We start from the raw sequence: 20,123 nt of genomic DNA on the forward strand, positions 1-20,123 counted from the left end.
CCAGTCCTTATGTCAGTGTGATGATGCTCTTGTCTTTAGTGCTGGTTCTGTGTAGCGCAAAGTGGAGTTCTTTCCAAAGCCCAACAGCTAACTTGAGGTCAGAGGTCAGAATTTCCAAGTCCCTTCACCACAAATTGGGGTTTCAATTTCAATGTCTGCCAAGAGGCCTGTTCTACGTTGCAGTACAGGAGGTCTGAAAGACCAAATGCAGGTCCCAAGCGTTGGCATATTTTCCGTACTAGAGGGAACTTCCTGGCAGAATGGAAAAAACGTTTAAAGCAATGGTTCTCAACCTGTGGGCTGTGACCCCTTTGGGGTTGATTGAGCTTCTCATGGGGGCTGCATATCAGATATACTGTATATCAGATATTTACATTAAGAGTCATAACAGTAGTGAAGTTAGTGATGAAGTAGTAAGGAAAACAATTTTGTGGTTGGGCGTTACTACAACATTGCATCAAAGGGTCTGCAGCTGTAGGAAGGTTGAGAACCACTGGTTTAAGGGCTGTGAAATCTCCACCATGGGCAGCGGGCAGCTCAGGCAGTTCTCTCTGGTGCTGCTCACAATGCCTGTCACACATCAGCTCATCAGAAACAGAAGTCATTTTTATGGCCCAGGGTTTTTTTTTTTTTTCCTTTGTTCCAAATCTTAGGGCCTCTGGACACTTGGATGGGAGGAGCATCAAATGAGGAAGCAGCTGTCCCTTTCAACACTGTAATCTTTTGGTCTCTGCTTGCTAGGGATACTTGTTTATAGTGGTTGTAGAACTTTGAAACAACCACAAATGAGTACAGCAGGGCCAGATGCAGCATGTGGGAAGGCTTCACCAAAAGGACCAAAAGCTCAGAACAGGTGCCTCCAACTGTGACCCAAGAAACCTACTGTCCTAGACTTACAGACTTCAGTTCCTCTGTTTCCCAGGGAGGATCCCAATGGCCACATGCACTGCTGGGGACCTAACCAGAGTCTCATTCATGCTTGATGAGTGCTCTACAACTGAGCTACACCTCACATCCTGTCAGTCTTAGTACACCTGCCTATAACTTACCTTCACCTTCTAAAATTGTTTAAAGCCTAAGTGCTGACGCTGTTTCATGGAATCCACCTTTCACTTCCTGTTTAGATATAGAGAGACATACTACATTGGGACACTCTGTTAACTATATGCCAAAGAGTCCCTCACCCTATTTACTTGAAGAGCAAGTGGAGAGATTCTCAGGGTCTCCAGAAAAGGGGCCGGGTTCTTTCTTTGCTACCTCTGACCTCTTGCCCTTCTTTTCAAGGCTGGGTTTAGCATTCTCCACAGAAGAAAACCGGGCTTAAGTTCACACATAAGATGGAAGTCTTGTAGACTCTTAAACCAGTTCAGGACAGTAAACTAGAATCTGGGATGAAAAAGCTCTGGGGGCTGAAGGGATGCCTCAATGGCGAAGAGCACTCGATGCTTTTACCGAGGACCCAGGTTCAGTTCCCAGCATCCCCAACGTGCCTCACAACTGCCTCTAACTCCACTTCTAGGAGATCCAATGCCGTCTTCTGATCGCTACAGGCAGAGGCATTCACATGACACACATATCTACAGACAGGCAGAACACTCGCTCACATCTCTAAAGCTGGGGTTTCAAGTCTCTGCACTAATGAACTGTTGAGTCGGAGCCTGTTAAGAGTCTGTTTCGTTCCTGTTTACTACTCTCTCAAAGGTCTGCAAAGGGTGAGACAACGGTGCTAACAGAACTTCAGAAATTGTCAGAGCACACATTTACTTTCTCTGGGTACCTTTAATATCATCACCAGCTACGGCTGGGTGGATAGAGAACAGAAGGCAATGCTTTTGGTTGGGTAGGGCTAGTGATAGGTAGACCTTAGCTATTGACTGTTTTAATTTTCAAATGAGACCTCCAAGCCTAGCACATGTTCCTACATGAGTTGGCCCCTTCAGCTACTTTCTGGTCTGCCAGCTGACAGAACTCTGTGGGCTTATGAGCGGGTCATGCTCTGGCCAACAGTCTCAGAAGCCAGCTATCTATGGCTTCTTCCTATCTCCGCCTTCCCTGTGCTGCCCCTCAGAACTGCCCTAGCTCCTCCTCACAGTGCTATTCCTGCTGTTTAAGCATCTCACCTCAAATGCCATCTCTTCCGCAAGGAAACCTGCACTGCCCTTTAGGCACTGCTTCACAGAATTCTCTTCTGTATCACTTCCTCCAATTCTGCATCTAACTGCTCTCCATCCTGGGTCTATGAATGTAAGTCACACAGGGCAGGGTCCATTTCTGTTTTCATCCTTTCTTATTCCTGGAGCCTTGGATAAGGAATAAAATGTTTTGAACAAGAGAATGATGACACAGCTTTTAGTTTTTCAGTGTTCTTAAGAGTTAGGGTAGCAATGAGAATAAAATATGCAAAGAAAACCAGCATTGCCAGCAGAACAGGCTCAACCTCCAACAAAAGGAACATATGGGTTCAATTAAGCCAGTGAAATTTAGAGGCAGAGGGATGGTCAGGGATGGTTTACTCTATCCAAGTGCAGGTGCTCTTCTGGCAAGAGCAATTAAGGTCAGCATAGGGTTAGCACAACTGCCATGTGAGCAGACAACCATCTTTCTTTTACTTGGTCAGCCCAAGACAGAGCATCTAAGAGCTTCTTTATGCTGGAATCTTCCCCAGAAAGACCACAGAGAAGGTAGTTTCTTCCTTCCTTCTTTCTATTGCTCTTCTCTCTCCACTGCCACTCAGGACAACTTTACATCAGTGGGTGACTTCATCTAAAGGAAGAATCAATTTTCTTTTATCCCAACTATGGATAAAATGTATCATTTCACCTCAAAATATGATTTTTAAAGAACAGATGCCAAGTCTGTAGCTATGTGTGGGAATGTATGTGAGAAACACGCCCTGCTCTTGTTCTCTTGTTGTTAGGCTTAGCTGCTGAGCCATGTCACCGACCAGGACTTAACTTTTACAAAATGCATTATCACACTGAAATAGTATCCTCAAGTAAAATTCCACACCTGTATCAGCGCATTGAGAGAGGCATGCTATTCCGTGGTTCTTTAGAGTTGCCTGGACAGTATCCTAGCCCCAGACACAATAAAGTTTATGTATCAGAAAAATGGTCCAGCTAAGTTGGCATTTCCTCAAAGCCCCTAATCACTGCTTTACAGGAAAGTCTCGTATTAGAGTGACTTCAGGGATTTTTGGCCATAGCGATCCTTTCCTTTTACGTACCTTTAGTATTTGAAGTCATCTGGGCTTTGGCAATTTTTCTAGAGTCATTGCCCCCCACCCCCCCATCTCCATCCCTGCATAAATGAAAAGGCAGTTCATGAGGTTGTTAAACAAATTCTATTCAGTAGCTGGAAAAGTCAATTTCCTGTGGAATGACAGGAATTACATAGAAGCAAGCAATTTTATTTTCCTCAAATGTAGCAATAATTTTAATCTGTACATACATAAAACAAACAGTGCAATTATAAAACCTCGAAGGTGACATGCATACTTTAAGGTGCAGTGGGGAGGGGGGAGGACGTTAGCATCTCCAATTTTCCTTACTGCTTTTCTCTTCTAGGTCCTGATGCAAAAGCACTGAGTCAGGAAACTTCATCTGGAATGCTGAAGTTAGAGGTTAACTTCCTGAAGTCTGCACGCTTATCACAAACAAAATGGAAACGACCTCCTAGAGCAGTTTGGGAGGAACTAGAGTAATATGGCTGGGCTTTCAAGCTGGAAATGAATGAGATCAGGGATGCATTTTCTGAAAAACTAAAAAGATAATGTTTTCAACTGAGGGTCCTATTTCTGTTTCATAGTTGCTACCACATGAGCCCTTCCACCATTTTCAAAATGCTGTAGTTTCTGAATAGATGCTGTTCAATGGAGTTATTTGAAATTAGGGGTGGTGAGATGCAGAAGGAAGGACCTGGGGAAATGGCTTCTTCCTTGAAGTCTTGAGTCCATGCTCCTCATCTGCAATGGTTCTTATGGCCTTTCCTCTGCTCTGTGAGCAGAGGGAGCTGGTGCAGAAGGTCAGTATTGTCGTCCGCAGGCGCACGGCTGCAGATCAAGGTTAGTGCTGGAGGGCTCCCTTGGCCTCTTGCGACGCCTGCTCAAGCTCTCCTGCCTGTGGCAGAACTTCTAGCACTAGAGTCAGTTTGCTGGCCCCTTTCTCGGGGCCAGGGTGAGACGGGATGTGGCAGAGTAACAAGACAACGGGAAAACATGGTACCAATTAGCCTCAGAGCAGAACAGAGAAACTTATATTTGCACTGATGGAAATTCAAATTCCCAAAGTCATTCTGAGACAGAAAAAGCAGATTTTCTTTGAGTGAGCTCTGATTTCCCTTTCTATAAGCGGCCTGCGACACCCTGGGGTGGTCTGCCCTAACTCAGCTAGAATAGTTCCTTCTGGCACTGCCACTTTGGTGAGTCCCAAAGTAAATCCATACATGGCTTCACAGTCGCTGGGATAATGAAATTACTAGCCAAGTGTAAATGTAATCAATCAACATTATACTTCACACACAAATTTAAAAAAACAAGAGGATGATCAAAGCATAAAATTAAACAGAACAAAATCAATTTCTACAAGAAATCAAAATATTATTTACAGTGAGATTTAAGGAAAAAATAAGCTACTTGGATCATAAATTTAATTTTATTTTAAATAACTTTAGCTACCTCGCTGTTAACATAGTAAAAGCAGAAAGAACAGGCTGCTTTCCCCAGCAGACTTAATCAGAAAATTTTATCTACAATAATTGATAGAACTCGGTTCTTGTCTTTCACCCATCTCAACAAAAATTATTGCATTTTCCCCCAAACTGCATTTTTGGATTCCTCAGTGAATATACTCGTTTCATCCTCTTTCCTGGAGGCATCTTGGTTTCAATCCATCTTTATAAAAAGGAGAAGGGGTGCATATGTAGAAGCAAAATATTCTCTTGATGCCAACAGACAGAGTTGCTTGGAGAAGCTGATTGTACACACGAGCTGCCTGGGGTCGGGGAGGGGTGGCTGTTGGTGGGAGGAACTTGACAGCCTCTGGTGGACAGACAGGCAAAGCCCCATGGGCTCTTCTTCCAGGGCAGGGACAGGGCTGAGCCGGTGAGGCAGGGCTTCATCTCCCCTTGGAACTTGTTATTTTGGTTTCCCTCCAAAAGCCTTCATTCAGAAAAGAAGCCAATGACTGATTATAAAAATAAGAATAATTAACTTTTGGCTCAAGAAATAAGATTGTCCAACTGTTCTGCCTTGTTATTCTTTTCAATATCCAAGGCCTTTACAAAGAAAGTAAAACCATCTCTCAATCTCCCAGCAAAAATGAACTTTTTTTAAATTTTTATTTATTTTTTGCTCCAAATGCTACGACCTGAAGAATGGCTGCAGATTGAGATATCAAAAATCTCAGAAAAATATATAATATATTTGTATATCTCTGCATGTCTATTATTTAAACTTCACATTCCTTTAAAAGTGGTTATTCAGTCAGTAGCTGCTGAAGGAGGCTCTTCTGCTGGGCCTGGGGGGTCTGTGGTCCTGATGTGGGTTTTTGAGTTCCCAGTGGACCAGGCTGGTTCAGGTAAGGGTCCCCGCCTACCAGATTCACTGTACACTGGACGTCAGCAAACACCTGAACCTGTTGCACCTGCTGGAACACAAATAAAAGATGTGTTTAGACAGAAGGGCTTGCCCCCCCGGCTTATGAGTGGTACTACTTGAAGTGGGAACTCACTAGAGCATTCCTCTAGTCTGTAGTCACCACAGAGAAGAACTCTTCTGTCTTCTTGTCCTACAAAAAGAAAATCGCTGCACTCATTTTGCTCAGGGTTCTGGAAAGTTCACACTTAAAAATAAAACCAAAACTGGAATGGTCACGCCTCCTACAGGGTTCCATCTACACTCAGTGTGTGTTCTCTAATATTACCAAGGCTGGGGAAAACCGAGTTTAGAGTTTGTGGATACAGCAGTGGCTTTTAAAAATAACATGGTAATTGGAAAACTAGTTCAAAATCATTCTATGGATGATTTTAGTAGAAAAAGACCTTTTTTATGTCACTGAGAAACAAGAGCTTTAACCTAGTATTAGCAAAATAAAACTATCACACTGCACCAACACTGGCACCGCTGGCATCATCCAGATGACTAGTATAGTAAACTGTATACAGCTCCTTCACATAGTGGCTTCATATTTACAACAAATATTAGCAAAGAAATTTTGTGTTTGGTTTTCCCCTCATAGACAATTTCCTTAAACATGCGAGCTAAAAATAACAATAAACATTAGCTGAGAACAGTATGAATTTCCCCGTTACTTCCAGTGGTAATAAATGTATTCCTTAAAAATGTCTAAAGCTGCATAGTTCTGGCATCTCCTACTGGAAAGCAAAGTCAGGTAGTAGTCCTCCCCACTAGCCTTATTAAACATTGTCTATAGAACTGATTCCACACTTCCGAATGCTCCAGAGGAGGAATAGAAATGCTTTCTAAGGTGACTATGAATTTTGGCAAAAGTGCTTCATGTTTAATAGGTTGCAAAGAATTTAAACTAGTGATTACCCCCCTCCCCCTTTTTTGGGTCATTTATCTCTAGCTTTTCTGAAAAATTTTCTATCCTCTGCAGAATACAAGCTGTTTTCCATTACCTTCATTGGCCAAATGGCCAATGTCCCAACCATCAAGTTTCTGTGTTAGGCTAGCCTGTGGTCACTTATTCTTAATCCTTTTGCTTGCCCGCTCCACTCCCTCCCTGGGAAGAAGACAGCCCTGGAAACTTCAGTCAGTTAGGCTAGCATTCCTCGTTTTCTGGTCCTCTTTCACCAGCTTCTCAGCAGACTGCCTCTGGCTCTGTTGTGCTCCCAGGACTCCTTGTTTGAGTTCTTGCTCATGAATCTACCGCACACCATCTTTGGTTCCATGTTCTTCTCATGGTGTGCTCTGCAGTTACCATTCCTGTCTTCTTTTTTCCTTGAGACTCAGGGGCCTTCTTTTCTCACAGCAGCTTCCCAGCCCACTTCCTGCTTCTTTACTCTGTGTCCCTTTCTCTCTCCTGTCTGGCCTCCCACAGCTGGACCCTGGGACTCCTTTGTGGTCCTTCTTCTCTGTGTACCAATCTCTATAGTTCTAGATAATTCACGTTCCAGTTTCTATTTGGCAAAACAGAAATGAGGGGATAACAAGAGATACCATGATGGGCTACAATGAAAAGAAGATTGAGCCACTGGTCTTCATGTGAGCACAAACAATGATGCTTTTTAGGCACTGAGTTTTTAAAATGAACACAGAAAATTGTATGCTTATTTGTTTCTAAGTATGAAATATTGGGGTGGAACGCCTAAGGTGGTTTTTCTTCCCTAAGTATTTTAAAACAATCTTGATAAAGAGAGGAACCATAAAACAAACTAGAGAGAAAATAATTGCTTCTTTAAAAAGAATATTTTAAGAGTACATAAAATTATAAACACAAAAATATAAAGATTAAGTCTGATTCCAAAGCTTATGTTATCCACTTAGAATTGTTACCTAAGATGAGGATGCCTGAGACCAGATCTCAAGGAACTTTCAAACTGTCACCTCTGCCCAGCCAGGCACGCGACACCAGAGGAGCTAAAGGTGTCTAGAAAGGATGGAGAACTCAGCACCAGACCCTCTGAGTTCCCAGAACACGGTTGACTTTAATTCAAGCACTGTCGGATGAATCTAGGACCTTAAAACTTGTTTGTGCTCCATTAAGTAGTTTGTCATACCTCCTGGGACATGTCTCTCTGAGGGTGACTTCCGTTTTCTAGTGAATGAAGACTGTCTTCATATATCCGTCACAGAATGCCCATTTTAAACATTTTTTTCAACCTCACAGCACTCAGATGTACTTACTACAGCTCAGCGTCTAGACACAACCTCCCGACTCCCCTTTCTCATTCGTAGCCCCCAGAAAACCTTCCTTTACCTCTTCCAGTCAAGGATAGAGAAAAACTAGTGTGCTTTCAGTGGTTTCCCCCAGGGATGACTTTGTCTACAGTACAGAGCATGATTCCTTAACTCAGTAGTCAAGTTGTCTAGGCATTTGATGCCATCTACAACAACTCTTGATTCCTGCGATTTCTTATTACAAACTTTTAAATTCTCAATAGATTGGCTTCCTATAACTATGTGAAGATACTACTATTCCCCTGCCTCTGGCTCCCAACAACTGTTTGAAGCATGATTAACATAAACTCAGAGACAGAAACTGGGGTTCAACCTGAAGACCAGAAAAGCAAAGCAGCCAGCCACTGGCTCTTAACCTCAACCTCTGTCCAAAAAATGGTGATCCTGCTTCCAGGAAACCTCAGAACGAAAGTGAGAGTCCTGTCTAGTTCTGGGATTAAAGGCGTGCATCACTGCCGCCTGGTTTCTATGGCAAGCTAGTGTGACTACTAGGATTAGAGGTGTGTGTCATTGTGGCTACTGGGATTAAAGATCTGGGTTATTGCTGCCTGGTCTGTAAGTCTAGTCAGTAGGGCTGTTTAACTCTTCTGATCTTCAGGCAAGCTTTATTTATTAAAATACAAATGAAATGCCATGACAGCTGTCATTTTTTTCTCCTTCACATGGCTTGAGAACTGTTCCACCTATTGAGTCCATCTCCTGTGTAAATGTTCTCTAACCACCTTAGCTTTACTCATCTGTTTTTCAGTATTGGGATGAAGCCCAGAGCCTTCCACGAGGTAGACAGGAGTCCTACTACTGAGCTGTCTGCCATCCCTGTTTCTTCTTTCCATGAATGCTTGGTTTTGTTATTTATAGCATGCACTTGGTAGTCGGCCTTCTTTGGTGACATGACAATTTCTGTGCATGTATCTGTGTGTTGCATGTTAAAAGAGGCCCTGAGAAGACTTTGTACTGGGAAGATATGGGTCTGAGCCTCCCCAGCTGTGTGAATAATGCACAGTTAAAGATGCCCAGGTTCCACTTCTTCATCTGTGAAGGAAAGGACTGCAGCCTCCACAGAGTTACACTGGAGGGTTAAATGAGATAAAGCCCACAGTGGGGAGCACAGTGCCCTGCAAATCATAAATGTTACAGTGAAGATGTACATATTTTTATGACTTGTACTATGATACCTATGCTAATATTAAGAGATTAAAGACTAAATTAGTTGCCAAAGTGGATTAACCCCAAGCCCAAATTTCTGCCAGTACAGAAGAGACCACCTTGCTATTTGTGCTGCTCAGAAACACCTTGCTAAGGAGGTGCGGTACCCAGCAGATGCTGCTTTGCCTTAATTTATTGGCTATGCTGAGATCTTTGATTACAACCTTTTTGATCTGCAGACTTTCTAGCATTGTTTAGTCACATGTGACTCCATTATCTGACACAAGAGCTGGTTAAATCCTTCAAAGCTTATCTCATTTAACCCTCTCAATGTCCTGTAAGCAAGCATCCTGGTGGTCACATGGAGGCTCAAGAGATTTCTGTAAAATCCCCACAGTGCCAAGCCGACAAGGGTAGACTTCCGGGATCATGCTCTCAGCCACATGCTAGGTGATGTCCTCCATGTATCCAGAGTGCCTCTGCCAGCTTTGCACTAGGGCTTTCTGTCTTACTGACCTGGTTTCCATCTGCTTCTGTTTTGAGAAGGTCAGTGGATGAGAGCTGGTTGCAGTAGATGCCTGTGTGTCTCAGTGCTGGATCATTCATCTATTAAAATAAATAAAACACCAAATCATAAGCTAGTTGTTTAAGCTGCAAACCACATCTTCAATGAGAAACGGACAGAGAAGTACTCGGAGGACTGCTGGCCTAACCGTTTATCACACTGTCATCGACAGTCAGACAGGCTTCCTCATGGGTGAAGACTGTGAGGATGGAACTGGTGCTGCCCTGTTTCTGACCTAGCTGGTTACTTGGAGTTTTCACCTGTGAAAGTCATTGCGTTTTATACTTTTCTATATATTCTAATATTTGATACTTGAATAAATAGTAAATTCTTTTTCTCTGTATCTTTGACTCAGTCTGTCTTAATTTCCTTGTCTCTCTCTCCTCTCACAGACATACACTCAAGTTGATTCACCATCTCAGTTAACAAAGGCTCAGTCACAAAGGGCTGGAGAAGTGGTGTGTTACTCCTGCAGAGGGTCTGACTTTAGTTCCTAACAAATGTTTCAGCCCATGTTTGACTCCAGCTTCAGGGGAATCCAATGCCTCTGGCTTCTGCAGGCAACTGTACTTATATGGGGTACACGTACCTGCACGCATGCACACATGCACATGAATATACATAAACACTTAAAAATAAAATAAATCTCAAAAAAGAATCAGTAGTAAAGATCATATTTATACCACTGTCTGAATCCACCAAAAAAATTAGATAGAGTAAGAAACAAAGGCATTTAAGATACAAAGGCAATGCAGGGCACTAATTTCTGAAATCTGGGAAACTACTGGGAACTCACTCTTGTAACAACTTTCTATCCCTAGAGTGCAACCTTGAGTTAAGCGGCTGCTGGAACGCACAGAGCAGAATGTCAAAGCAGAAAAGTGCAAAGAGACAGCTTGAGAAATGTTCAAGGTCCTCTAGTCTGTGGCTCACAATGCAGAGGAAAGAGCTGCCTGAATAACTGACATGGGATAATTCCAAAAGAACACACAGGACTGGGACCAGGTCTCCATCTCAACATCCAGAGTGGAAAAATGTCAGATTCAGGAGGTAGCAGGAAACACAGTAGATCCTTACTACAAAAGCAAAATTGGATATAGAATGAATACTACTTTTGTCCCATCAAATAAAAAGTAAGACCCAAAAGGATTGAATTACTTCCAGGGAACCAAATCATTTCCCATAGCAAAGATCAAAAATACTTATAGGGATATAAGTGAGAGAGGCTGGAGAAATGGCTCAGAGGTTAAGAACACTAGCTGCTTTCCAGAGGTCCTGAGTTCAATTCCCAACAACCACATGGTGGTTCCCAACAGTCTGGAATGCGTTCTGGCACCCTCTGCTGGCTTGCAGGCAGCACACTGTATGCATAATAAAATAAACATTTCTTTAAAAAAGAATATAAATGGTAAATTTCATACTTTTGCATTCAATAGAAAAATACCAGTCATATAAATAACATAATTATGAGCCATAATGAAAATGAAAACCAATGAACCTAAAATCAATTCCCAAACAGTTCAGGTGATTTACTGTTTAGGTGATAGACTGATTTAAGATAGCTATAATAATTGCATTCCCTTTGTTCAAGAAGCAAGAAGAGCTCTTACTTTGGCATCACTAGCTCCTACAAAGGTAGAGGCTCAGAGAGCTCAAGATTTAGCTTCTTATAGAACTCACTGCCATATCCAAGGAAGCATTGCCAGTAGAGGTGCGATGGGTGTTAACACTGACTACAGGAGGGGCTAAAGACATCTACAATGGTCTACACATAAACCATTTGAAGTGTCTACAGCTTCAGAAAAGAACCAAGCTCATCTCTGTGTACTTGCATACAATTGTGATGGTGGAGGCCCTTTGTGCTGAGCACCAAATCAACCTAAGTAAAGTTGATGACAACAAAAAGCAACCCCTATCAGGTAAGCATCTGCAAAATGATTGAGGGGAAACCTTGGAAAATGGTTGCTGTAGTTGTACAGTGGTCAAGGGTTGCGGCAAAGAATCTTACGCAAGGATGTAACTGAAGAATTCTTCACAATCAAGAAATGAACAAATTAAAAATCTGTCTCACTCAAGAAAGAAAAAGAGCTGGCAAGATGACTCAGTTGTTCAGAGAACACATATAACGAGATGACTCAGTTGTTCAGAGAACACATGTAATGAGATGACTCAGTTGTTCATAGAACACATGTAGTGAGATGACTCAGTTGTTCATAGAACACATGTAGCGAGATGACTCAGTTGTTCATAGAACACATGTAACGAGATGACTCAACAGGTAAAGCGTAGCTGCACAAGCCTAATGACTGAGTTCGATCCTCAGAACTTATATACAAGTGGGAGAGAGCTGATTCAACAACTTAAAAAGCAGAGGAAGGATGAAAGATATGAAAGCGATCTGAAATAGTAAAAAGATTCACATATAACATCTAGATATTGAAATTTCTGAGATGAAAACCATAATGGACAAAATTAACATGTTAGACAATGAAAAAAATTAGTGAGCCTTAAGTTATGGAAGTAGAAAGTATTTAAAACGAACACACAGGGGCCTGGAGATGTAGCTCAGATGAAAGAGTGCTTGCTAGTGTACATGATCCTTGGATTCAATACCCAGCACTGCATAAAAAAAAAAATCAGATGTGGTGGCACATGCCTGTAATCATAATATTTGAAGAGGCATGAAGATTAGAAGTTCAAGGTCATCCTTCGCTGAGTAGTGAGACTGAGGTCAGCCTGGGATATATGACCCACCTACCCACCCACCGTGTGTGTGTGTGTGTGTGTGTGTGTGTGTGTGTGTGTGTGTGTGTATAAGTGACTGAACTTCAGGCTAAAATCAACCCCTACCTTCTGCCCCAGGGTATCAGTGAATGATGGGATACCTTCAAATAACTACTACAAATGTGACTGGAGGGGAGGGTTAGTGTCAAATAAAAAAAATAGTTTAAGAATGACTCACATTTCCTAAATTTGATGAAAATTCATGAACCAAGAATCAAAATAAGCCCCAAGAATAAGAAACAAAGAAAAGCATATCCCAATCAAATTACTTAAACTCCATTACCAAGAGAATAAAATGACAGTGGAGACAAAGCCTTCATCAGAATTTATAAAGACACAGGGACTCATGGAGAGTATTTCCAAACATAAAGCAGAAACAAAGACCTTTTCAGACATAGAAAGTCAAGAGTATCAGTAGCTGAGCTGCACCAGGATAAACACTGTAGGAAGAAGGGAATTATACCAGATGTAAACTGGAATTACACAAAGAACAAAGCAAACTGAACCTCATAACTACATGGGCAAATACAGAAAAATACTTACAATTTAAAAACAGTTGCTGTCTGAAGAAAAATACCAACAATGTAGTGAGGCATATAGAGAGTATTTAGATACAACATAAATGATACATAGCATAGGAAAGGAATATGGAAATACACAATTGCAAGATTCTTATACTATATATGACATCATACACATAAAAAGGCAAAAAGAGGACAAAGCAAAAACAAGTCAGATGGGCTATTTAAACCCAACCATACAATGGGGCATGATGGTACAAGCCTTTAACCCAGAGGCAGAGACAGGTGGAAATCTTTGAGTTCAATACCAGGCTGGCTTACATAATGAGTTCCAGCCTGGCAAGGCTATACAGTGAGACCTTGTCTCAAAAAACAAAACAAAAAAATTCAGTGACATCAATAACCACAGTAAACATACATAGGCTAACCAGTCTAATTAAAAGGCAAAAGCTGTAGAATTGAACAAAAAGGCAAAACCCAACTCTATAAGGAGCACTAGGTAAATATAATATTTTTCTCCAATTCATTTTATTTTGGTTGGGCAGAGGTGGCACACGCCTTTAATACCAGTACTTAGAAGGCAGAGACTGGCAGATCTCTGTGAGTTTGAGGCCAGACTGGTTCACAGAGTGAGTTCTAAGACAATCACGGGTACACAGAGACACCTTGTCTCAAAAAAAAAAAAAACACCAAAGATTCATTATATTTTGTTTTACTCTAATAGATACAGTGAATAATCCTTATAACTGAATAGTGACAAAGATAAAAATAAAGTCAATTTTGTGTCTTTATTTTGCTACAAGATGCAGACCACAAGCTGGATATGGAAGCACCTAGTACTTGGGAGGTACATGAAGGAGAGCAGGAGTTTAGTCATCCTTATTCACAGAGTCAGCTGTAGGCTAGCCTGGGCCTTATCTCAAAATGAATAAACAAAATGATACAGATCATTAAATTACTGGGTTCTGTTTCCTTAGGTTTACTATGTAATTCCTAGGAACAGGGATTTTAATAAAGGAAATCTATACAAAAGATAGCTAGTACATATATATGTTATATTTAAATATAACTTTCTGTAAGCAATGGCTTCATGCCAACACTTTAGTTCATAATCTACTTTGTGGTGGCTAATATGAATGATATAAGTACTCACTCTAGGGAGTTATTCTAATTTTCAGTTTAATCATTGTCACCTAGAAATGTGCAGGAAGTTCAAGAAGAAACTGCAAATGTGTGGCTAGCATACATTATCCAACAAGAGGCCTATCACATAAATTCTGCCCTAACTATAATATAAATATCCCAGTAATATTCATTAGCCATTCACCCTCTATTTCTGCCTAGGTTTTACTTTACTAACCAATCCTGAATATTCTTTTTAATCCACATTGTCTCCTCCTGTTTTGCTCTGACTTTGCTGGGGACTGACTCCAGACTCTTACATGTTAGGCACACATTCTATCCTACCCCTAAATTCTTATTCTTTCTTGATTTTTATTTAAACATTCTTGTTTTGTTTTGTTTTTTGGTGACAGTGTGTAGCTTGTGTAGCCCTAGCCAGCCTGGTACTTGCTATGTAGATCAGGCTGTCCTTGAGCTCCTGGCAATCCTTCTGCCTCAGCCTCTTGAATCCTGGGATTAGGCTGTCCTTGAGCTCCTGGCAATCCTTCTGCCTCATCCTCTTGAATCCTGGGATTATAAGTGTGTGTCACCATATCTGGCTTTTCAATATTCATATTCATTCTCCCCTGCTGACCAGGGTATCAGGCTAGCTTCAGCTCTGTTTGTTTGTTTTTGTTTTTAAAGGCAAGTTCTCCACAACTTTCCTGACCAGGCCAGGTCTCTTTCCTTTTAAACACTTACTAATAAGTGTACATACCGACTTCATCTGACATGCATAAATACAAAAATGGTCCCATAGGAGTTCTCTCTCTCTCTCTCTCTCTCTCTCTCTCTCTCTCTCTCTCTCTCTCTCTCTCTCTCTCTCTCTCTCTCTCTCTTTCTGACACAGCTATAGAGAACTTACTATGTAGACCAGGCTGGTGTCAAATTCACGGAGATCCATCAACCTCTGCTTATGAATGCTGGGATTAATGGCGTGTATCATACTCAGCTCTTATGTAGTTGTTCTGTTCTATTATTTGATGGATTCATTGCCTATATGTTCACTCAACAACTTAATATATATATTCCATGGAGCTATCTTTGTGAATAACAAAGAAAAGTTATCTAGAGAATAGTGTCAGTGGAGTGGTAATCTCTTTGGCCTCGAGGCTCAGAAGAAGAGGGGGAAAGACTAAAAGCCAGAAGCTGGGAAGGGCTCCAGACAGGACAGCCCACTGTGCTCATACACAAGATGAAGGTGGGAAACACTCTAGCATTCTAACTCATAAGCCCCCTCCTCTAACTGAAGACCCATTGATAGCTGATGTCCTGTGGGGAGGGAAAAACAGTTTTTTAAAGAGTTTGACCTCTGGTAGGTGGACCAAACTCTGCTAGAGGGTCCCACATCAGAAGTATGTGGTCAGCACAAGTTGGGTGGGGTAGGGAGGTGGAGGGTGAATATAATCAAAATAAATTATACAAAATTCTCAAGAAATTAATTAAAATGTTGCATTGAATAAAAGAAAATGTATTCATAATATACAGGGATATTTTGAACCAATGTACCACTTTGCAATAAGCGAAAATACTACAATTTTGAGATACTAAAATCTACCTTATAAAGTTTATCGAAGTTTGTGTATGTGTGGAGGGGAGGAGTCAGAGGACAACTTGCAGGAATCAATTCTCTCCTTCTACCATGTGTGTACCTAGGGGTCTCAGAGATTGAACGCAGGTAGTCAGAGCTGGCCAGCAAACACCTTTACCCACTGAGCCATTCCTCTGTTCATTATATCTTATTTTTTTATTTTTATGTATGTCTATACACCACATACATGCAGAGGCTAGAGGAGAGTGTTGGATCCCTTGGAAATGGAGTTACAGATGGTTTTGAGTCACTATGTGAGTGCTGGGAATCAAGTCCTGGTCCTCTGGCAGAGCAGCCTGTGTGTAAGCACTGAGCATCCTTTCTATCTGTGAAGGACGAGTCCTGGTGAGAAGAAGCACAGTTCTCCTGGTAATCGCCGACACACCTGACTCTCCTTGGCTGATAACCACCGTGAGTGGTGTGTGTAGCAAGGGTGCCAGCCATGCTGCTTACCTGATCAGAGCACACAGTAGTCATCCCTGGCATCTGCAAAGAGCTCATCTGCATCTGGCCCATCATTGGATTCATGTTCTGAACATTCGCATTTCCACCTGCCATGGATACGGTGATGCTCATGTTGTTGTACACTCCTGGCTGTGCAGGTGTGGGCTGGTTCTGGACAGCTTGACTGAACACACTGTTAACTCAAAAATAATTCAGATTACATGTACTGTTCAAGGACATGAGGTTAATGAGACTGGATTTTTTTCACTAGATAGAATTCCAAATAAAATATTTTGTATTTTTAAGTATGTGTAAAGTTCTATCTTATATAATAAAGTAGACCATAATTCAGGTATATTCTGAATTCTGTCTAAATGGGTTTAATAATAAAGAGGGCTCATGTCGAGTTCTTTCCTCAGAAATGAATACAGATAAATTTCAGATCTTTTCTAGGAAGCTACATAGAAGGGCAGCTATGTCTTTTAGATGGCTTATTTTACTGACTTCCTTTCTTCTTCATGGTCAGGTTCTGGGTTGTTGCTATTCCAAAGATTTCAAATTTAAGGTAAGTGTTTTAGTAGTTAAAATAATTTGGAATAAATTCCAAGTAAATTCAAATTGAAACTTTATATTAAAACTCGAAAATTCTCAATGACACAAATGTATACTTCTAAAAGAAAATAGTGTAAAAATTGTCTTTTATAAGATCTAAAAATACCAAATATTTTGATTATTACTCAATTGTTATTTCTGGTGAAACTGATTCCCAGAACAATTTCCCCATTGTTACTTATTTATTCCTTAGCTCTTCAGTGGTAAGTAGGACACCATGACATTTATAGCTTCAGTCCATTAAGGTAATCACATTGAAATCAACAAACCAAAAAAGTCTATTCATCATGTCTGAAGAAAAGTAGCAATTTCCTCCCCAAGTTAATTATAAAACACTGAAAATTATATGCGTCAGGACCAGTCAATAATGAACCTATGAACCTTTAATGTCTGCACACTGCACATGCTTGTTAGGCAGTGCTCCCACAACTAAAGGTACTAAATACATCTATTAATCTGTTTGCTTTCTAACGAGAACATTTTGCCTTAGTGTTCGTCTGTCAGTTGGTACACGAGTCATCTCTGTGGGGAGTGACACTCTGTAAGTTAACACATGCGTAAGTGCTAAGCATTGCAGTGATACTGCAGTCGTACTGAAAAAGGCTTAGGGCTTAATTTTCTTTCCATTTACACTTGGAACTATACTTTATGTTCTTTTAGATGTTCTTAATTCCATTTTACTTTCTTCCATCAAAGGAAGAAGATAGGACCCCCTGTGGCCTTGTTCTAGGACCTCTGTTCTAGGTCAGCTAGGCTCACTGGCACCTCAAGCCTGTTCCAGGACACATAGGTTTGTTGTAACTATTAGAGTTCTGACATCTTGCCTTGGAACTCTGGCTATAGCTGAAACAGGAGGCATCTGTCTTTTGTCTCAGGACAAAAGTGATGATATTTTGCCTTATAGTATGTTAAATGCAATAGTTAAGTGGGGCAATGATATAATTTATTCATTTATTTGATGTGAGATGTGGAAAACAGAAACATTTTTCTTCTGGACAACTAGAAGAATGGAGTTGTCATGTATTAAGACAAAGAAAAGCATAAGAACAGGTTTTAGGAAGAATATCAGCTTAGCTTTGTCATGTTAGGCTTGTGATATCTTTAGATTTCTAAGTGTAGATGTCAATTAGGCAGGAGGACATACAGTATGAATATTCAGGGCACATTAAAACTTGTCTGTAATAAGTATAAGCATAGAGACACTTGCCACAGTAAGACTAGAAGGAGAGAGAGATGGGGTGACTGAGAACACAAACATAGGTCATGTGGAGGACTCGGGTCAGCTAGGTGTCCTCTTCAGGATTATCATCTACTTTCTTTGGCCTGAGGCTCACCAATTAGACTAGCATGGCTGGTCAGGGAGCTCCAGGGATCCTCCAGTTTTGGGTTATGAAAATGTGCCACTATGCCCAACATTTTTATGTAGTTTTTGGAGTTCAACCTTGGGTTCTTGTGTTTGTAAGGCAAGAACTTTACCGACAGCTGGTGTAGGAGGTCCTTCTGTCCATGTGTTGCTTTCATTGGTTAATGAATAAAGAAACTGCTTTGGCCTAGTTGATAGGGCAGAACTTAGGTAGGCAGGGAAGACAGAACTGAATGCTGGGAGGAAAAAAGGTGGAATAGGAGGGAGACACCATGGAGCCACCAGAGACAGACATGCCAAATCTTTCCCGGTAAGCCACTGCCACATGGTGATATACAGATTAATAGAAATGGGTTAAATTAAGATGTAAGAATTAGTCAATAAGAAACTAGAGCTAATGGCCTAAGCAGCGTTTTAATGAATACAATTTCTGTGTGGTTATTTCAGGCCTAAGTTAGCTGGGTGGCCAGGACAAACAAGTAGCCCACTCACTCTGCAACAGACAGCCAGACAGCGATTTCTCTAGCCTCAACACTTATGGTTTTTTTAGCGGCAGGGTATCATGCAGCTCGTGTTGGCCCTGTACTCACTAGGCAATGAATGACAACCTGAACTCCAATCCTCCTGCTTCTACTTCCCAAGTACTGAGATCACAGGTTTGTCATAATGCTTGCCTTAAGATAGGATGTTACACCAGGCAGTGGTGGTGCACACCATTAATCTCAACACTAGGGAGGCAGAGACAGGTAGATAGTTTGAGGTCAGCCTGGTCTACAGAGTGAGTTCAAAAAAACCAAAAAAAAAAAAAAAAGGTTGGATGCTACAACACAGTAGTTAGGAGCAAGAGGTCAAGGATAAATTCCTGGGCTTGCATGATAGAGGCCAAGAAAATGATCTGGCAAATGATGGCCTTCAGCAAGAGAAGATAAGGAGGAAAGTCACCAAGAGCAAGAGAGCGGAGAGATGTTGTTCCAAAATCCAAAAGAAGAAAAGAACTTTAAAAAAAAGAAGAAAGTACATCGTCAAATGCCACTGACAATATGGAGGACACCGACTACCTTGGCAAGAACATTTTGGTGTAGTGGTAAGATGTGCCTGACTGGCTCGACAGGGCGTGGGAGGAGAAGAGGTGAACAGAGCACACTCTTTTAAAGAATTAAACTGGAAGGTGGAACAGAGGAACAGGTTAGAACCTGTCAGCATAACTTTTCCCAATCGTTCTTTTTCATTCTCTCTTCTCTTTCTTCTTTTCTTCCACCCCACCCTCTGTCCTTTCTTTCTGCTTTTAGGAAATCTGCCTTATATATGTCTAAGCAAGAACTCCTGCTGAGCTATACTGCTATCCATCAACATATTTAAATTAAATACAGAGATGCCTCCAGTATGGAGCAGTGGCCATTAGGTTTCATTAGAGAGTGGCTGTGTGTGGCAGACAGAGAGCTGGACAAAGTAGCTGTATGCATAGAAGGGAGCAGTTACAATGAGGGGCAGGGAATCACAAGCGAGTTTAGGAAGTTGGGATTAGAACACATTAGGAGACTAAATTCTTCTTGCATGTTTCAGAGATGGCTCCACTCCCATCCAATTTATACACAGTCTTTACTGTGAGCCACACAGTTCTTTTACAAAAGATTTCCTCTCTCACCTTTCCGTGAACTTTAAGAGAATATGATTTTATGTTTTCAACTTTAACTGCCTTACTTATTATGTTGTCAGACTAAATGGCTTCCCTGTCATCAGAACCAAGACACAACCAAATTAAAATCCTTATAAAATCAAGTGATGTGTGAAAAGTTCAGAATTTAAAAAAAAATAAAAAAAACTTTAGTGAGGTAATTTTATAAGCTAAATGGGTAAGATGAGGCCACTAAAAATCCAGACATGCATGAAGAGGTGAGGCAGAGTAACTTAGGAAGCCTCGAGAATGCTGGCTGTCATATGAGATTTTTCAATACTCTGAGGAGAGTGAGGCTATGAGCCCCTCTGCTCAAATGAATGCCAGCATTTTACTAGTG

The 20,123-nt window shown here is 41.2% G+C and overlaps 1 protein-coding gene across 9 annotated transcripts in view; it reads right to left on the minus strand.

Moving 5' to 3' along the window:
* Window positions 1–3,324: 3,324 nt before the first annotated feature.
* The window catches only part of Ncoa1 (nuclear receptor coactivator 1), a 205,946-nt gene continuing 189,147 nt past the window's right edge, over window positions 3,325–20,123 (minus strand). For 6 of the 9 annotated variants that reach the window (XM_087907441.1, XM_087907438.1, XM_087907439.1 and 3 more), the window contains 3 exons: window positions 16,143–16,326; window positions 9,584–9,673; window positions 3,325–5,645 (listed from right to left, as the gene is read on the minus strand). In XM_087907441.1, coding sequence (XP_087763567.1) covers window positions 5,475–5,645; window positions 9,584–9,673; window positions 16,143–16,326 — 445 coding nt within the window. In that variant the 3' untranslated portion in view covers window positions 3,325–5,474. Of the gene's footprint in view, window positions 5,646–5,729; window positions 5,787–9,583; window positions 9,674–16,142; window positions 16,327–20,123 lie in introns of all 9 variants that reach the window. The other 3 variants (XM_087907443.1, XM_087907442.1, XM_087907440.1) reach the window with 3 other exon arrangements.

The sequence above is a fragment of the Myodes glareolus genome, chromosome 6, assembly GCF_982192425.1.
Source record: "Myodes glareolus chromosome 6, mMyoGla1.1, whole genome shotgun sequence".
NCBI lineage: Eukaryota > Metazoa > Chordata > Mammalia > Rodentia > Cricetidae > Myodes > Myodes glareolus.